The sequence below is a fragment of the Phycomyces blakesleeanus genome, assembly GCF_001638985.1.
Source record: "Phycomyces blakesleeanus NRRL 1555(-) unplaced genomic scaffold PHYBLscaffold_4, whole genome shotgun sequence".
NCBI lineage: Eukaryota > Fungi > Mucoromycota > Mucoromycetes > Mucorales > Phycomycetaceae > Phycomyces > Phycomyces blakesleeanus.
In genome coordinates, this window is record NW_017265137.1 from 1,669,642 (window position 1) to 1,683,953 (window position 14,312).

Here is a 14,312-nt window from a genome sequence, read left to right on the forward strand (position 1 = left end):
TCTTTTGTTTTGAAATTTATAGTAAATAAATAAATATTTAAAAAAATAAAAAAAGAAATTCCAAACAAACAAAAAATATTTAATAATTATTCACAAAGTCAAAACTGAAACAAAAAAATAAAAATAAAATAGAGAAAATCTGGGTACTAAAAAGAAAGACACCACAAGTACAACCGTGTGACATCACTCACAGTCTTGCGAAACATGAACACAAAGCTGCCAATTTTTTTTTATTCTTCTTTTTTCTTGTAAAAAAATAAGAAAACGCATAAATAATAAAAAGGGCATAATAAAAAAAATGCAGCACTAAATGTCGCAAATTTACATACGACAAATATCGCAATTATATAATCGGCGATACATTTGTATTATCGCGGAGCTTTGAATTCAAATAAAAATAAATGTTCGCCATATTTCTTTTTTGGACCTATTAAAAAAAGAAAAGAAAAGAAAGGATTCAATCGTTTTACAAGTATCATCATCGTCATGTCACTTGCTCAGTGGAGACAATTCAACTTTTTCGACAAGCAACAAATCACAGATGCTGTAGACAAAACAAAGTCTCCTCAACTATTTCAAGTAAAGAGAAGGACCAAAAAAAAAAGAAGAACCGTTATACAATTCAATTGCTTAATTGTGATTCTTTTTTTTAAAAAAAAAAACAAGAAACAAAAAGGCATAATAATTGTATTAAAAATTTACACTGTTCTTCCTTCTACTTCTTCTTCTTCTTTATATTACTCAGTCTCCAGATATCACAGTATTTGCTGCTGGTAGAGGCCATGTCGCCTATGCAGATATCCTTTTATATATATATACATATGTTATGGTCGCTTGTCTTTTGTTCTTTAACATACATGAAAAAATAACTAAAAAAGAACAGACCTTTATTACATCCTTGACCTAAACTTACATTCCTCAGGCTCAGTCTTCATTACCGATCGTCATTTCAAAGCACAATCTTTTATGGCCTATGAAGGAGGTCGTGTTACTCACATTAAGCAACTCAAGCAAAAGAATGTTTTGGTTACTATAGGCGTAAGTATTTTTTTTTGCTTTGTTTTGAAAAATGTATTTAATTTATATATACATATATATATATTAGGATGAAGATATGGTCACGAATACTCCTGTAATCAAGTTTTGGGACCTTGATATTCTGGATAGATCCAAGGCAGAAGTTGTCACACCGACGTGTCTTCGGTCAATTAAGATTCAACATGGAGGAAAACCCTACCCGGTAAATACAAATACAAATACAAATACATATATATATATCTGTGTGTGTGAGAGAGAGAGAGAGGATCAAGATTCAGAAAACAAAAAATAATAATAATTTAGGGGATATAATGAATACTTGATGTCTAATATTTAATAATAATATATATAAAAGGTATCGACATTTGCTGTATTAGAAAACATGTCTCAAGTAGCAGTGGGTCTTGCAAATGGTGTTGTTATCCTGATCCGAGGTGATCTTTCCAAGGATCGGACCACAAAGCAGAAAGTAATTTATGAAGGCCAAGAACCCATCACAGGTTATTTATATTTAATATTTAATATTTATTATCTATTTTATTGTGTGGATTATTAATGGCTTTTATTTATTTATGTACTGCATGGATTTAAAATTCAATCACATCACATCATACAAACAAAAAAGGTCTTGGGTTTCGTGAACAGACAAAATCAACCTTACTGTTTATCGTAACTACCAACAGCATAATGTCCTACAATACTACAGCCAAAGTGCCTACAGTTGTAAGTATCAATAGAAAGGCGCACAAACAAGTATATTATGAATATTACTAAAAAGAAAAGAAAAAATCAATAATGATGATACATAGACAACATTGGATGAGCAAGGCTGTGGATTAGGATGTGCTGTTATGAGTGATGCTCAAGAAATGGTTGTTGGTCGTGATGAGGCAAGTAACACATTAAATAAAGGAATACACAATTATATATGTATATCAAGCTTACCAGTATTCCTTACATCATATTATCTTTTCCAATGTCTCTCTCTGTGTGTGTTTTTTGTGATTATTATTACTTTATTAAATAATAATAATAATAATAACAGGCAATTTACCTCTACGACCCAACAGGAAGAGGCCCTTGCTTTGCTTACGACACTCCAAAATCATCACTCAATTGGTTCAAATCAAACTACCTTGTCATTGTCTCTCCCCCCGTAACAACCTCTACTCATCTCTCCAGCGCCACCCGGGCATCATTTAACTTCAAAGCAAATTCGGGAGGAACGACCGAACTCACTAAGGTCACCATCTTTGACACAGCAAACAAGTTTGTAGCATATGTGGGAACCTTTATTGGTGGTGTCAGAGGCGTATTTTGTGAATGGAATGCGGTCTGGATTGTCGGAATGGATGGCAAGATTTATCAGCTCGATGAAAAAGACACACCAACAAAGCTGGAAATATTGTTCAAATTGAATCTTTATGTCCTGGCCATCAACCTGGCCCACATGCAAAAATATGATGATGCAAGTGTCTCTGAAATCTTTAAGAAGTATGGTGATCATCTTTACGCCAAAGGTGATTACGACGGGGCAATGGAACAGTACACCCGCACAATCGGTCAGTTGGAACCATCCTATGTTATCCGCAAGGTAAATTGAATATATATATATACATACATGTAAAGGGAATACAAAAGAAAGGAAGAAATTACAGTAAACTCAAAGTATATTTTGGACATATCTAGTTTTTGGATGCACAGAGAATATACAACTTGACAAGTTACTTGCAAGAACTTCATTCGCAAGGTCTTGCCAATGCAGACCACACCACTCTCTTGTTGAATTGTTACACCAAACTCAAGGATGTTTCACGTCTGGATCAATTTATCAAGACCGATGCTGAACTCAACTTTGATCTCGAAACTGCCATTCATGTGTGCCGTCAAGCTGGATATTACGAGCATGCTGTGTATCTGGCAGAGAAGTTCCAAGAGCACGATATGTAAGTCTTTCTTTTCCTTTAAAAAATAGAGCGTTGATCAATAGAATTCATAGTTAGGGCTGACAAAGAAGAATTATATTCAAACAGGTATCTTGATATTGTCATTGAAGACATGCATAATTATGAAGACGCTCTCCACTACATCCGTAAACTCGGTCCTTATGAGGTAATAATAGAAACGATATTAAAGTATATCTTCAACTTCATGATGATTAAATACCACTTTCCTTTTTTTTCTTAGGCAGACAAGAACCTTCAAAAATACAGCAAAACATTATTGGGCCATCTCCCTGAACTTACTACCCAACTTCTCACCGATCTCTGCACCGGTGCCCTGCCATTACCACCACCTGCCACTCTTGTCCACCCAAGCAACCAACTTGAATCACCTACACCATCTATCAACAACACCAATGCACTCTCCAATCTGCCTTTCTCCACATTATCTTCACCAACCATTTCTGACCCTCACCAAAATGCATTTTTGGCTCCACCTGGCGTACATCACAAGAGAACCAAGAGCGGTTCATTGTGCTACATCCTGCCTTCACCTTGCACATTTATGCCAGCGTTTGTGGACCGCCCAGATTGCCTGGTTATGTTTTTAGAGCGTGTGTTTGAGACCCGCTGGGGTCGCCTTCCGGATCGCAACCAGACTCGTGATGAAAAGCTAACTTTATCGGTCCAAGAACAAGAGGAACGCAAATCAATCTGGCACACTTTGTTGGAACTGTATCTGATGGATAACAAAGTTTTACAGCCTTTAGGGGATAATAAGCCTATCTCGAGTCGCGAGGAAAAAAAACGTGCCAAAGAGTTCAAAACAAAGGCACTTGGATTACTTAAAGATGAGACGGTGCAATACGACACCAACCAAGCGCTTGTGCTATGTCAACTCAAACAGTTTGATGAAGGCATTGTCTATCTCTACGAAAAGACGGGAATGTACACCGACATTCTCAACTTTTGGATGGAGCGTGAAGAAACTGACCGGGTTATTGAGGGTGTTCGCAAATACGGCCCTAAGGATCCTTCGTTGTACCCAATGGTCCTCACGTACTTTTCGTCCACGCCCGAGGTGCTTTCGAAATCGACACCCGAGCTGTTATCTGTCCTGAACCACATTGACACTCAGGACCTCTTGCCACCCATTCAGGTTGTCCAGGCACTCTCTCGTAGTAACGTGGCCACAATTGGGTTGCTCAAGGGATACATTGGAAAGAAGATTGAACAAGAAAGTAGAGAACTAAAACAGAATGATGAATTGATTGCAAGTTATCGTCAAGAGACCGAGAAGCGTCGCCAAGAAATCGAGGAACTTCAGACGAGGTAAGAAGACACTTGTTTCTTTTATCTTTTATCTTTTTTTTTCTGATGTTTCAAATGTGATTATCTAGTGCACGTATCTTCCAAGTACAAAAGTGTACTAGCTGTGACGGTATGCTAGATCTTCCAGCTGTTCATTTTCTTTGCCGACACTCTTATCATCAACGGTAAGAACAATCTTCTCCACCCTTTTTTTGTCTTTAGTATTATAAATTCTTAAAGAAGAAACTGAAAATTGTGCGTATGTGTCTATATGTGAGTAGTTGTCTGGGTGATAATGATCGCGAATGTCCTCAGTGTGCTATTCAACATCGTATGATCTCCGAGATTAGACGTACTCAGGAAGCTAATGCGGATCGTCATGATCTCTTCTTTGATCAGGTAAGGATCTATTCTTTCAATAATCTTATACTATTCATAAACTAATGAGTTATTTCTGTGTTTAGCTTGACGGCGAAGAAGATGGATTTTCTCTTGTGGCAGACTATTTTTCAAAGAATACCATGGCATTTGCTAAACTTATCGACTAGTATATATATATATATTAATCATATCAAAAAAGAAGAAGAAGATAATACCCTAAACACGCACAATATATAAATATATATAAAATAAAATAAAATAAAATAAAAAATAAAATTAATTTATTTATGTATTAATTAATTAATTAATTAATTAATTAATGTGATTCTTCGCAGTAAAGAGAATAAAGCAGTAAAGGGAACAAGTTCTCTCTACCTCCAAAAGTCTAATTTTATTTCTTCTTTAAGTTACTGCATGTAATTTATATGGCCCTATTTTATATATATATGTATTTATATAAAATATGGCTGAATTAAGCCACACTTTCAAGTAAGAGTCTTTATCAGCACAAGTACCAGCAACGACAAAAAGCATTAATAATAATAATAATAATATAGTACGATTGTAATAAAAACAGTGCACTAAGCTGGAGTTTCGTTCAACCCATTCATTTTTATTTATTTATTTTATTTTACTTGCTTGAAGATGAGATTTGTGGAGTTGACCTATATATTGATGACGTCGATATTGGCCCATGTTTGGGAAATTTTTTGTTCAGTGCCCTGAGCTCCAGGTCAACTTTTTTTTTTCCTTCCAACAAACCCTCTCCGCCGCCTCCTCCTAACCCCCCCTTTTCTCCCACCCCTTGTCCTTTATTATGCTCAATCGCTCCGTTGTCAATGTAGGTTTTGAATGCAGAGAATATTTCTGCCTAAACCTCTTCCTTGCTCGACTTTTTCCGTCAATAAAATACTCAAACAACCTCATGCCATTCTTCTTCTTTTAACAGGTGGGTCGTTGGTCAGCCCTCGCGTTTGGCCTCGTCTATGGCTACACCCATAACGCATCGCTGAAGTCCCAGCAAGTGCAGCTTGACAAGGAGGCTGATTACCACCGTAAGGAGCTCCTTATCGAGCAGGCAAGAGCTGCCTACGCCAAGAAGCAGTTGGCACTTACTACTCCCGTCAAGGCTGTCGAGAACGGTATGTTATTTTTCCTATTGTTATTTTAGAGATGCAATTTATTATAATTGTATACACCAATATTTTTCTTTATATTTCTTTGTGTTTGTGCGTGTATCCGAGTGAAATGAAGAAAACACCAAAGGAAAATGGAATACAACTTTATATATCTTTATATATGTACTGAATAAAATATATTTATATATAAATATACTTCTTTTTCTATAGTTGATATTGATAGCCCCGACTTTGACTTTGAGAAGTTCGTTGCTGATTTCGAGGCCAAGGAGAAGAACTAGATTACCTTTTTTTTATATATACATATACATTTTTCTTTGTTTTATGCTTTTATTGGATGGATCCTGCGTCCTCTCGACCGTAGAATCTATTACACGCAAAAAAACGTACACACTACACAAACACACTACACACACAAACACACAAACACACCAACAATACACCTATCAAAAAAAAAAGCGCCTCTATGAAAGTGGAAGAACAAAAAAAGAACAGAGAAATTGCAAAAAAAATAATGAAATTTGGGTCGAGTTCCAGAAAATATGACAAGCGTATTTATGTTATATTATATATTTATGCATGATTTATCTATCTGTTAATGTATTTATTTTCTTGTGCGTGCTGGTTTTATTTTATCTTCTCTCTTTGCTTTTCTTCTCTCGATTTCACTCTGGTTGGTTAGTCAACTTCTTTGCTGGTTTGGATAAGAAGTCTCAAGAAAAGCAGAAAAGAAAAAAGAAGAAGAAAAGACAAAATAATGAACAAACCTCTTGGCCTCAAGTTACTTTAGTAAGAGACGTATGTAGATAGATGTAAAGGATAATTATGGACAAGGTTAATTATATGCTTTGCTGACGACATCAGTGTGGAGTGCATTGAACTACCAGTTGTGATTGTTGTATATGATTCTTTTTGTGAATTGAGAGATATAAAAAGGCTCTTTTAGAACTTGTGTTGCCAGACTTCTTGCTTAAAGATTGTAACTACTATTTAACTGCAACTGCCACTGCCACTACTACTACTACTACCACTGCTGACATTATTATTATTATTATTATTATTATTACTATCTGTACAAAGTTTAATTAGTCTGTGATAAATATACATATCAATTTGTACTTTGTAATTTGTACTTTTTAATTTTTATTCTTTCTGGCTTGCTTTTGTTTTATCGGCACAATAATATGGCCTTTGGTCAGGAAGACACAGTATGGGATACAGATTTTGACTTTTCTCATCGTCTTGGGTTCCCTACAAAACATGCTCACCCAAAAGACCTCTATCCTCCTCGAACCGTCGCCAGTCCTTTCACTGACGATGACACAGATTCTAGCTACGCCAGCCATCACTCAGACAAGTTCTCAATCGAAGACCGTGAGGGCCTGCTGGCAGACATTGATGAATTTATGTATGAAACACCAGAGCCTCCGACACCACCCGCCGCTGCTGCATTGGCTGCCGCTTGTCTGGATCGATACAAAGGGCTAGGAACAATCACCCGTCTTGGGCGTCATCGATACGTTGAGGATGACGGCGACTGGAACGAAGATGTTGTATTTCAAAAACCAAATGGTACCACAAACTATGTACCAGCTACAGAAACAGCACTAGATGACATTGATGACTACAATCAACCACAACCCACACATATCCCCCCACAACCTGATCCCAAGCTGACAACCATCCAACCAACAAAGTATCCAAATTATGCAGAAATTAAGGCAGAGGAAGAAGAATGGGATATAAGCGAGTTCACAAACGCCACAAACACCAGAAACTACCAACCACTTGACATACAGCATCCTAAACCAGTTGCCAAAAAGATCTCGGCAGTTCTCAACAAAGCTAATGACGAAGACGATGATTTTTTTACCGGAATGGATTTCAAAGACTCCTTTCTAAAGCCAACCCCGGTTCAGAATACGACTCGCTTGACGCCCAGGACATTTGCATCTACCCCGTCTACAAGTCAAAAGTTGCCAAGCCCAAGTGTGTTGTCGGCTCGTAATCGCCCAATTCCAAGCGATAGTCTACCCACAAATAGTCCAAAGTCTACTAGCAGAGATCAGACAACTTCCAGAGAACCAAGCGTAAGTAAAAGTCAGGGATCAAGCAGAAACCAAAATTCCGGGCCCAGTGCAAATAGGAGTCAGAGCAGTAGAAGCTCTTTGATTAGTTCAGGACGAGAAGCCGCATCTTCTTCTCGAATTACCGAAAAACCAAAAGAAATACCTGTCTGGGATCGTCTTAGCAAGCCAGCCCGAGATCCATATCTACGTTCTTCTTCTTCTTCTACCACAACATCCGCCCGACGACAGTCTCCCTTAAGTACATTACCCAGACACAGTCCTGAAGCTACTAAAGTTGTTTCTCCAGATTGGCGAAGCAACGGTGGAGGATTATCACACAGTGTCGATTCACGATCCACAGATGCTCCACCGCAAAATAACTCCCCACTTCATCTTTCAACGAACCGTATCCCGCAGAATCGACGAGAGATAATCCGACCCAGGGTTTCTGTGGCACAATCTCTGCAAGGACAATCCAATAAAAAAAAGATAGTTCTGAGAACAAAGACAAGAGCTGGTCAAAGAGATGGCACGGAGTTGGATCGTTTCGACAATTTATCAGAATGGGGTGCGACTACTCCTCCTGGGCGAGTCACACCCAAAATAAAGCCAACATTGAGAGGTAAGGGCTAAAATATATGATAAATCGCTACAGTGAAAAGAAAAGAAAAAAGAAAGAGCAACATACGACAGAGTCATTGAACTTCTTTCTTTACTTTTAGTAAGACAATTGAATGAGTCATCAGCCGGTAAAGTTGTCGATACAAAGGATCAAGATCGGCCATGGCGTCAGAATATGGTAAAAATCTAATAAATTCTGAAAAATATCTAGCGAGGCTTATCTTACACACACGTACAAAAGATAATATATATATATATACAGCAAGTGTATAATTGATATTGATTAAAAGATAATTATTAATATCTTTTTTGCCTTTTAAAACATTAGAAAAGAAATAATGTTTCTTCAATCCTTCCAGGCGATAGACCGTTAGTTAATGGTAGGACAGCTGTGTAAATGCTATATAGACGAAACTATCATTAACACCTATAAATCTTAATAATAGAACAAAATGGAATGAAGTATGATCCAGTGAATAATAAATGGAATGGCAACGAAAATAGTCTACTTCCATTTGATCACCCTTCGGAAACTCGTCGCAGACCTGCTAGGATTCGAAACCGAAACAATGCCATCAAACACAATCATATTGTTGGAGATATGTATTTTGATCATCTCGGAACAACCTGGAGAAAACTGCCAAAATCAAAACCAAATAGCTTGGACAACAGTAGCTTAGGAAGCAGAGGACAGAAATCAAGATCAAAATCAAATTTTGAAGCAGAAGAAGAGGAAGAAAATGATGAGGATGACGATCCCTTGCGAGGATTCGAAGACCTTCAGGAATCACCTTTGAGAAATCTTCCCAAATCACCTACTCCCGGCTATTTTATTGCCTTGACACCTCAAGATATTCGAAATAACGCCAGTAAAACCAAACCTGAATTTGAGCTCTCGCTTGATACACAACGTCTAATGTTTGAAGAAGAAAAAGAGCACCGAGAGTTTATGGCTAACTGGATACTGCCAAAAGATTATATGATTAAAACTGCATATGGGAATTTGGCCCCACCTTATTGTTTCTTGATTCTTACACGAGACCATTAAAAAGAATGAAAGAAAGAAAAGAGAAAAAGAAACATTTATACGGAAACCATGGGAGCAAAAGCCTTTACGTATATATTGAGGTATTAAAGACTATCATTTTCACCATTATTCTTATCACTACTACCACTATTACTATCACTACTACTCCTACTCCTACTTTTATTATAGTTATTACAACTGTTATTATTTAAAATATATTTTATTATATATATAAATCTATAAATTTGGTTTTTTATTACTTTATAGCGTAATATTTAGTAAATATTACCAAAGGGAGATTGCTTTTAAACAGCTTGAAACACTTTCATAAAGCAAATTTTATGAAAAAGTTAGAATATCACAAGATTTACAGGAAGTTCTCTCAATCAATCCAGATTAATAGTTCGCCTTTTCTTGATAGAAAATGTTTTTTTTTCAATATCTTCAAGATTAGGTAGAAGAAGAAAAAAAGTAAATGAATTCTAGTAAAAGCTTAAAGACAACTGACAATATTGAAGTAGCAAAAACAGGGTATATTTGGAGTACTTGCACATAATTAAAGCTAAGACACTGACATACAAATCAACTCTATCAACGGATCAGCTGTAATAGTAGGAATCTATCGAAATTTTACTTCATACAATTCAATATGCAAATGTGCCTCTTTTATGACATCTACACCTTGATACTCAATATACTTCACGTCTGTCAAATTATCTTTAAAGACTTTAATACAAAAAGATTTGTAGATAATGATGATTGTTTCATAAATACATCCAAATCGAACTTTTTTTGGGGTACAGTCTGTGTAAATACAATGAGGATTTTATTTGTGTATTCAACCCATACCACACCTTTTCTGCCTCTCTTTCTAACACACATTTCTTTATTCCTCATCTCTCATTTTTCTTCATTCTCTTGTATTTTCTCTCTTTCTCTCATTCCAATACATTCTCTTTAAAATTTCCATGAGATTAGCCAAATTCAATAATATACAATTCACGACATCGGCTTTCTTAAAGACTACTACAACCTAATCATTATATACTCTATAGACAGTAACAGCCTCTAAAGTTAACCACGGTTCTCGATACCACGTCAAAACATAAAAATATTATTTTATTTCTTTTCAAATTTTCTTCAATTAGATTAATTTCTTCTTATAAATGAGCCCTCCTAATTACAACATTGACATCTTTAATCAAGTAAAAAAAGTTTAAAAGCGTGTTTTTTTTACTAGGGACGACACTAGTTAAAAAAGACTTTATTTATTTATTTATTTAAAGATATACATAAAGAGACTATTCTATTTGATTTAATTTCACTTAATGATCTTTTACAGGAGTAAAAGAATAAAAAGCATGACACCAAGTTCTTTGTCCCCGCATTACGCAGCTCAATCTCCTTCAGGACGTAAACCTGACTTGGTAGCGAAGGAGGTGCTGGAATGGTGGCAAACCAACGGAAAGCACCCGTTCATCCAGCCCCACATCTCGTTACCGAGTAATGTGGGTGCGAACTCGCCAGAGAACTTACCACTAGGTGATAAGGTCCAGCTCATTCGACTACCAGTAGCTTCACCGTCAGCCGTTAAAGAGTTCAGTCAGGTTAGCAGTGAAGAGCCAGCACATCTCACCACAGGTTAGACCTCCCTCCCCCCAGCATCATGATTCCACATTGGCGATGCGATGTACACAGTAGTCTTTCCAAAAGAAAAGAGACCATGCCCCACGACTTCTCAGAATTAACTGAGCTGGCGAGTAACAACTTTCACTTTCCGATGCTTGTAGCATGGAAGAATCTCCCTGCAACGGTCGCAAGAGACGCCTCACTATGAAACCGGGACTGTTGTTGCTCAAGGAGAAAACAAACGACGCGCGTTGGAGGGGTTCTATATGTAACAGAAAATTTTGCATCTGAGATTAAATATTAGGACTGCGCTTTTTGTCAGTCTTAGATACCCACGTCAGAGCAAACGTGATATAGCTGTATATTATTTTTACTGGCTTTGTGTAACTGTTCTACGGCAGAAAGAACAGCTAATAATATTTAATCAAATCGCTACAGAAAATGAATTTGTGAAGTAAAGCAAAGAAGTAGATAATCAAAAAAGTAATGAAGTAATGAAGGGTATAATCTTGATCGGTGTAGCAAAAACTCTAAAGGTGGAGTACAAGTTTCTATAACGGCGATTTGTAGGTTACTCTAAAGTGGTCTGTGCACTTTTTGTTCAAGGACACAAAAGTTAACTTTTCTTTTACTAGTACAAGCAGACACAAAAGGGGCCTAGCAATTACTAGGAAATAAACCAAAGTATATTTTAAGGTAATATTAAACAATAAGTAAACAGCACAATATATATATAGATTATCTGTATATCATCACAATACAATAGGTGGTGGAAGTTTCAATTCCAGGTTGAGTTTTATTGAAATGAGGTTATAACCATAATTGAAAGTGCCAAGATTTCCCAAGGGAATCAGTGATTACTATCAGATATTTAGGGATAATAGTCCAGAGCATACCAAATATTCTCAACCCGAGTTTCGCAAGAGCTTTGTATAATAATAGCAATCAGATAGGAATAAAAATTGAAGCAACAAACAAATGAATACTACTGAAGAGATCGAATTTTATCCTTTTATTAGAAAATGTAATTGGCACCAATAAACCAGCTATTCCATACCATGTAGTATAAGCTAAGTATCTCATAGAAGGATGAAATATAAAAAAGATGTTTGTAAAATACAAAGCTTTCAGTTAAACTTTTTCTTTTTTGAATAATATTAAAACAAGATTATTACTGTGAATATTGCTAGAAGTATAACACTTTTGAGTATTAATAGGCAGAATAACCAATTGCCAGTATCTCAATTAACCTTATTTTCAGATTAAAGAGAGCAAAATCGAAGATTTTTTATATAGAGAGAAATTTAATATCTTTAATACAGAGAAAAAAAACGAGATGCTGTAAAGTTCTGAAGAACATCCTGAGAGACACAATTTGCCATTGCGTTTTAAAGTCTAGAATTTGCGGAGCTAGTCGTAAGATTGTATTTTTCTTGCCAATTCAAGCATACTAATCAACGATAGACTTAAGGCACTGAAGTGGCGAAGCACAATCTACGTTTTTCCCAAAGAATGAAAAATAAAATAGTCAGACGGTTTCCAGTAGAGAAGTACAGAAGTAGCTATATTAGATAAGAAACACCTATTTCTACATTGTTCAATTATGGCTTGGGGTGGTTTATGGGCGGAAGTAATTACTCCATTAGACTGTCATAAATAACCTTGGGTAATAGCTGTAGACAAATGAAAACATTTTATTGTGGATCTTTCTAGGCCCTGTACGCAGCGGTAAGTGTGGTATACACGCCACAATTGAGTGAAGAACAAACTCTACAACCAAGCACTAGTTCCTTCTTGATAATCAACCTGGCAAGTTAACAATCTACGGAACTGTTACATACCCGGTACACTTACACTACACACTCATAGAGTGTAAACCAGCCATTAGACAGCAGGAATTTGAATTGTAACAAGTATAAACAATATTATTTTGTCTCTTTAATAAGTAACACCCTCACAGTATCCACTTTCGCATTATCGAAATATTATACTAATAACAATCCTGCATACCTCAGAAAGTACCATCTTCAGAAAAAAATAGCAGTGGGATTGTGTGAAAGCCACTGAATGCCAGTGCCAGATCGTATAGATTAGATAAAGAGCATGCGTAGTGAAGCAACGCATTATTAGGTATTTTAATAAATACTCTTTATTTTCTTGGAGACTATATACTTTTGCTACTATGTTTTTATAGATATTATTAAGTAAAAATAGACAAACTAGAATGAGAAAGTTAATACAGCTATTTTCTTGATTTAGAAGAAATTAAAAAAGAGACTATTTGGGGAAACCTGTAAATCCTAATATTAGTTTTACGCTAACTATCCATTCGAAGTTTTCGTTTTTCTCCCTCAATTTTTATCGAACCGTAAGCAATACAAGTATTATAATAGGCATAAACATACATACACACTATATATACATGAGTAAAAGAGCATTAGTACTATTAAAGATTATATCATATATGCTTCAGTTCAAAGTATATTATAAAAAGACATACTTTATAATATTATTGCAAGGATAAATGGTAGAAGTGGTACAAAAAATATATTAGATACTTTTAATAGAGAAAATCATATCCACATATTCGGATCAGCGATCTTGGGCAGGAAGAGGCTTATTTTACAACACTTTTGGAAAAATCGATCATGATACTGACTCAACACCTCTTAATATGTACATATATATATCTGACTGAACAGATTTCCTATATGTAATAATGAAATATTTATTTTACTATTAGAAAAGTCAAAAGAATTTTTAAATAGAAAAATCTAACTAAAAAAACTTGTTGAAAGTGTGCAAATACATATTGGATATTTGCCTTCGTTCATATATACTTTCAATATCCACACATTAGTATGGTATGGTTTGTAGCAGATATTGATCAGTACAGTTAATATTTTAAATTAGGGGTGTTGGGTTTTACAGTTGTCAGTGATGTATTAAATCGGAGAACTTGAAGTCAAAGAAGCCACTTTTTCTTCTTCTTTATGGCAAGGGGGGATGTGTCATTATATATGAAAGCAGCTCCTTTAAAGAGCATTTGATTGTATCCTGCATATCTTTCTAGTCTAGACTGAACTGAAATTGATGTGTAGTGTCCGTGGAATGAACAAGCAATTACTAATACACAACATCAACATCAATTATG

The 14,312-nt window shown here is 35.7% G+C and overlaps 4 protein-coding genes across 4 annotated transcripts; all 4 read left to right on the plus strand.

The window, feature by feature from the left end:
* The first annotated feature begins 443 nt into the window (after positions 1 to 443).
* PHYBLDRAFT_176980 (hypothetical protein) lies at positions 444 to 4,971 on the plus strand. Its single transcript, XM_018437842.1, has 14 exons — positions 444 to 579; positions 746 to 797; positions 914 to 1,038; positions 1,106 to 1,240; positions 1,394 to 1,538; positions 1,664 to 1,761; positions 1,848 to 1,928; positions 2,084 to 2,632; positions 2,728 to 2,984; positions 3,072 to 3,150; positions 3,226 to 4,313; positions 4,382 to 4,477; positions 4,574 to 4,691; positions 4,757 to 4,971. Exons 1-14 carry the CDS (start codon positions 487 to 489, stop codon positions 4,838 to 4,840), a joined length of 3,000 nt encoding a protein of 999 aa, XP_018295769.1. The 5' UTR covers positions 444 to 486; the 3' UTR covers positions 4,841 to 4,971.
* A 482-nt stretch (positions 4,972 to 5,453) lies between these two features.
* ATP21_2 (ATP synthase subunit E ATP21) lies at positions 5,454 to 6,349 on the plus strand. The gene is made up of 3 exons (XM_018433688.1): positions 5,454 to 5,514; positions 5,623 to 5,815; positions 6,023 to 6,349. Exons 1-3 carry the CDS (start codon positions 5,491 to 5,493, stop codon positions 6,091 to 6,093), a joined length of 288 nt encoding a protein of 95 aa, XP_018295770.1. The 5' UTR covers positions 5,454 to 5,490; the 3' UTR covers positions 6,094 to 6,349.
* A 647-nt stretch (positions 6,350 to 6,996) lies between these two features.
* Positions 6,997 to 9,550, plus strand: PHYBLDRAFT_164621 (hypothetical protein; the record flags this gene model as incomplete). Its single annotated transcript, XM_018435049.1, has 4 exons — positions 6,997 to 8,503; positions 8,604 to 8,680; positions 8,831 to 8,882; positions 8,949 to 9,550. The coding sequence occupies 4 exons, from the start codon at positions 6,997 to 6,999 to the stop codon at positions 9,548 to 9,550; spliced, it is 2,238 nt and encodes a 745-aa protein (XP_018295771.1).
* A 1,340-nt stretch (positions 9,551 to 10,890) lies between these two features.
* On the plus strand, positions 10,891 to 12,094 carry PHYBLDRAFT_60852 (hypothetical protein; the record flags this gene model as incomplete). The annotated part of the gene is made up of 3 exons (XM_018440706.1): positions 10,891 to 11,170; positions 11,925 to 11,967; positions 11,995 to 12,094. 3 exons carry the CDS (start codon positions 10,891 to 10,893, stop codon positions 12,092 to 12,094), a joined length of 423 nt encoding a protein of 140 aa, XP_018295772.1.
* Positions 12,095 to 14,312: the final 2,218 nt, after the last annotated feature.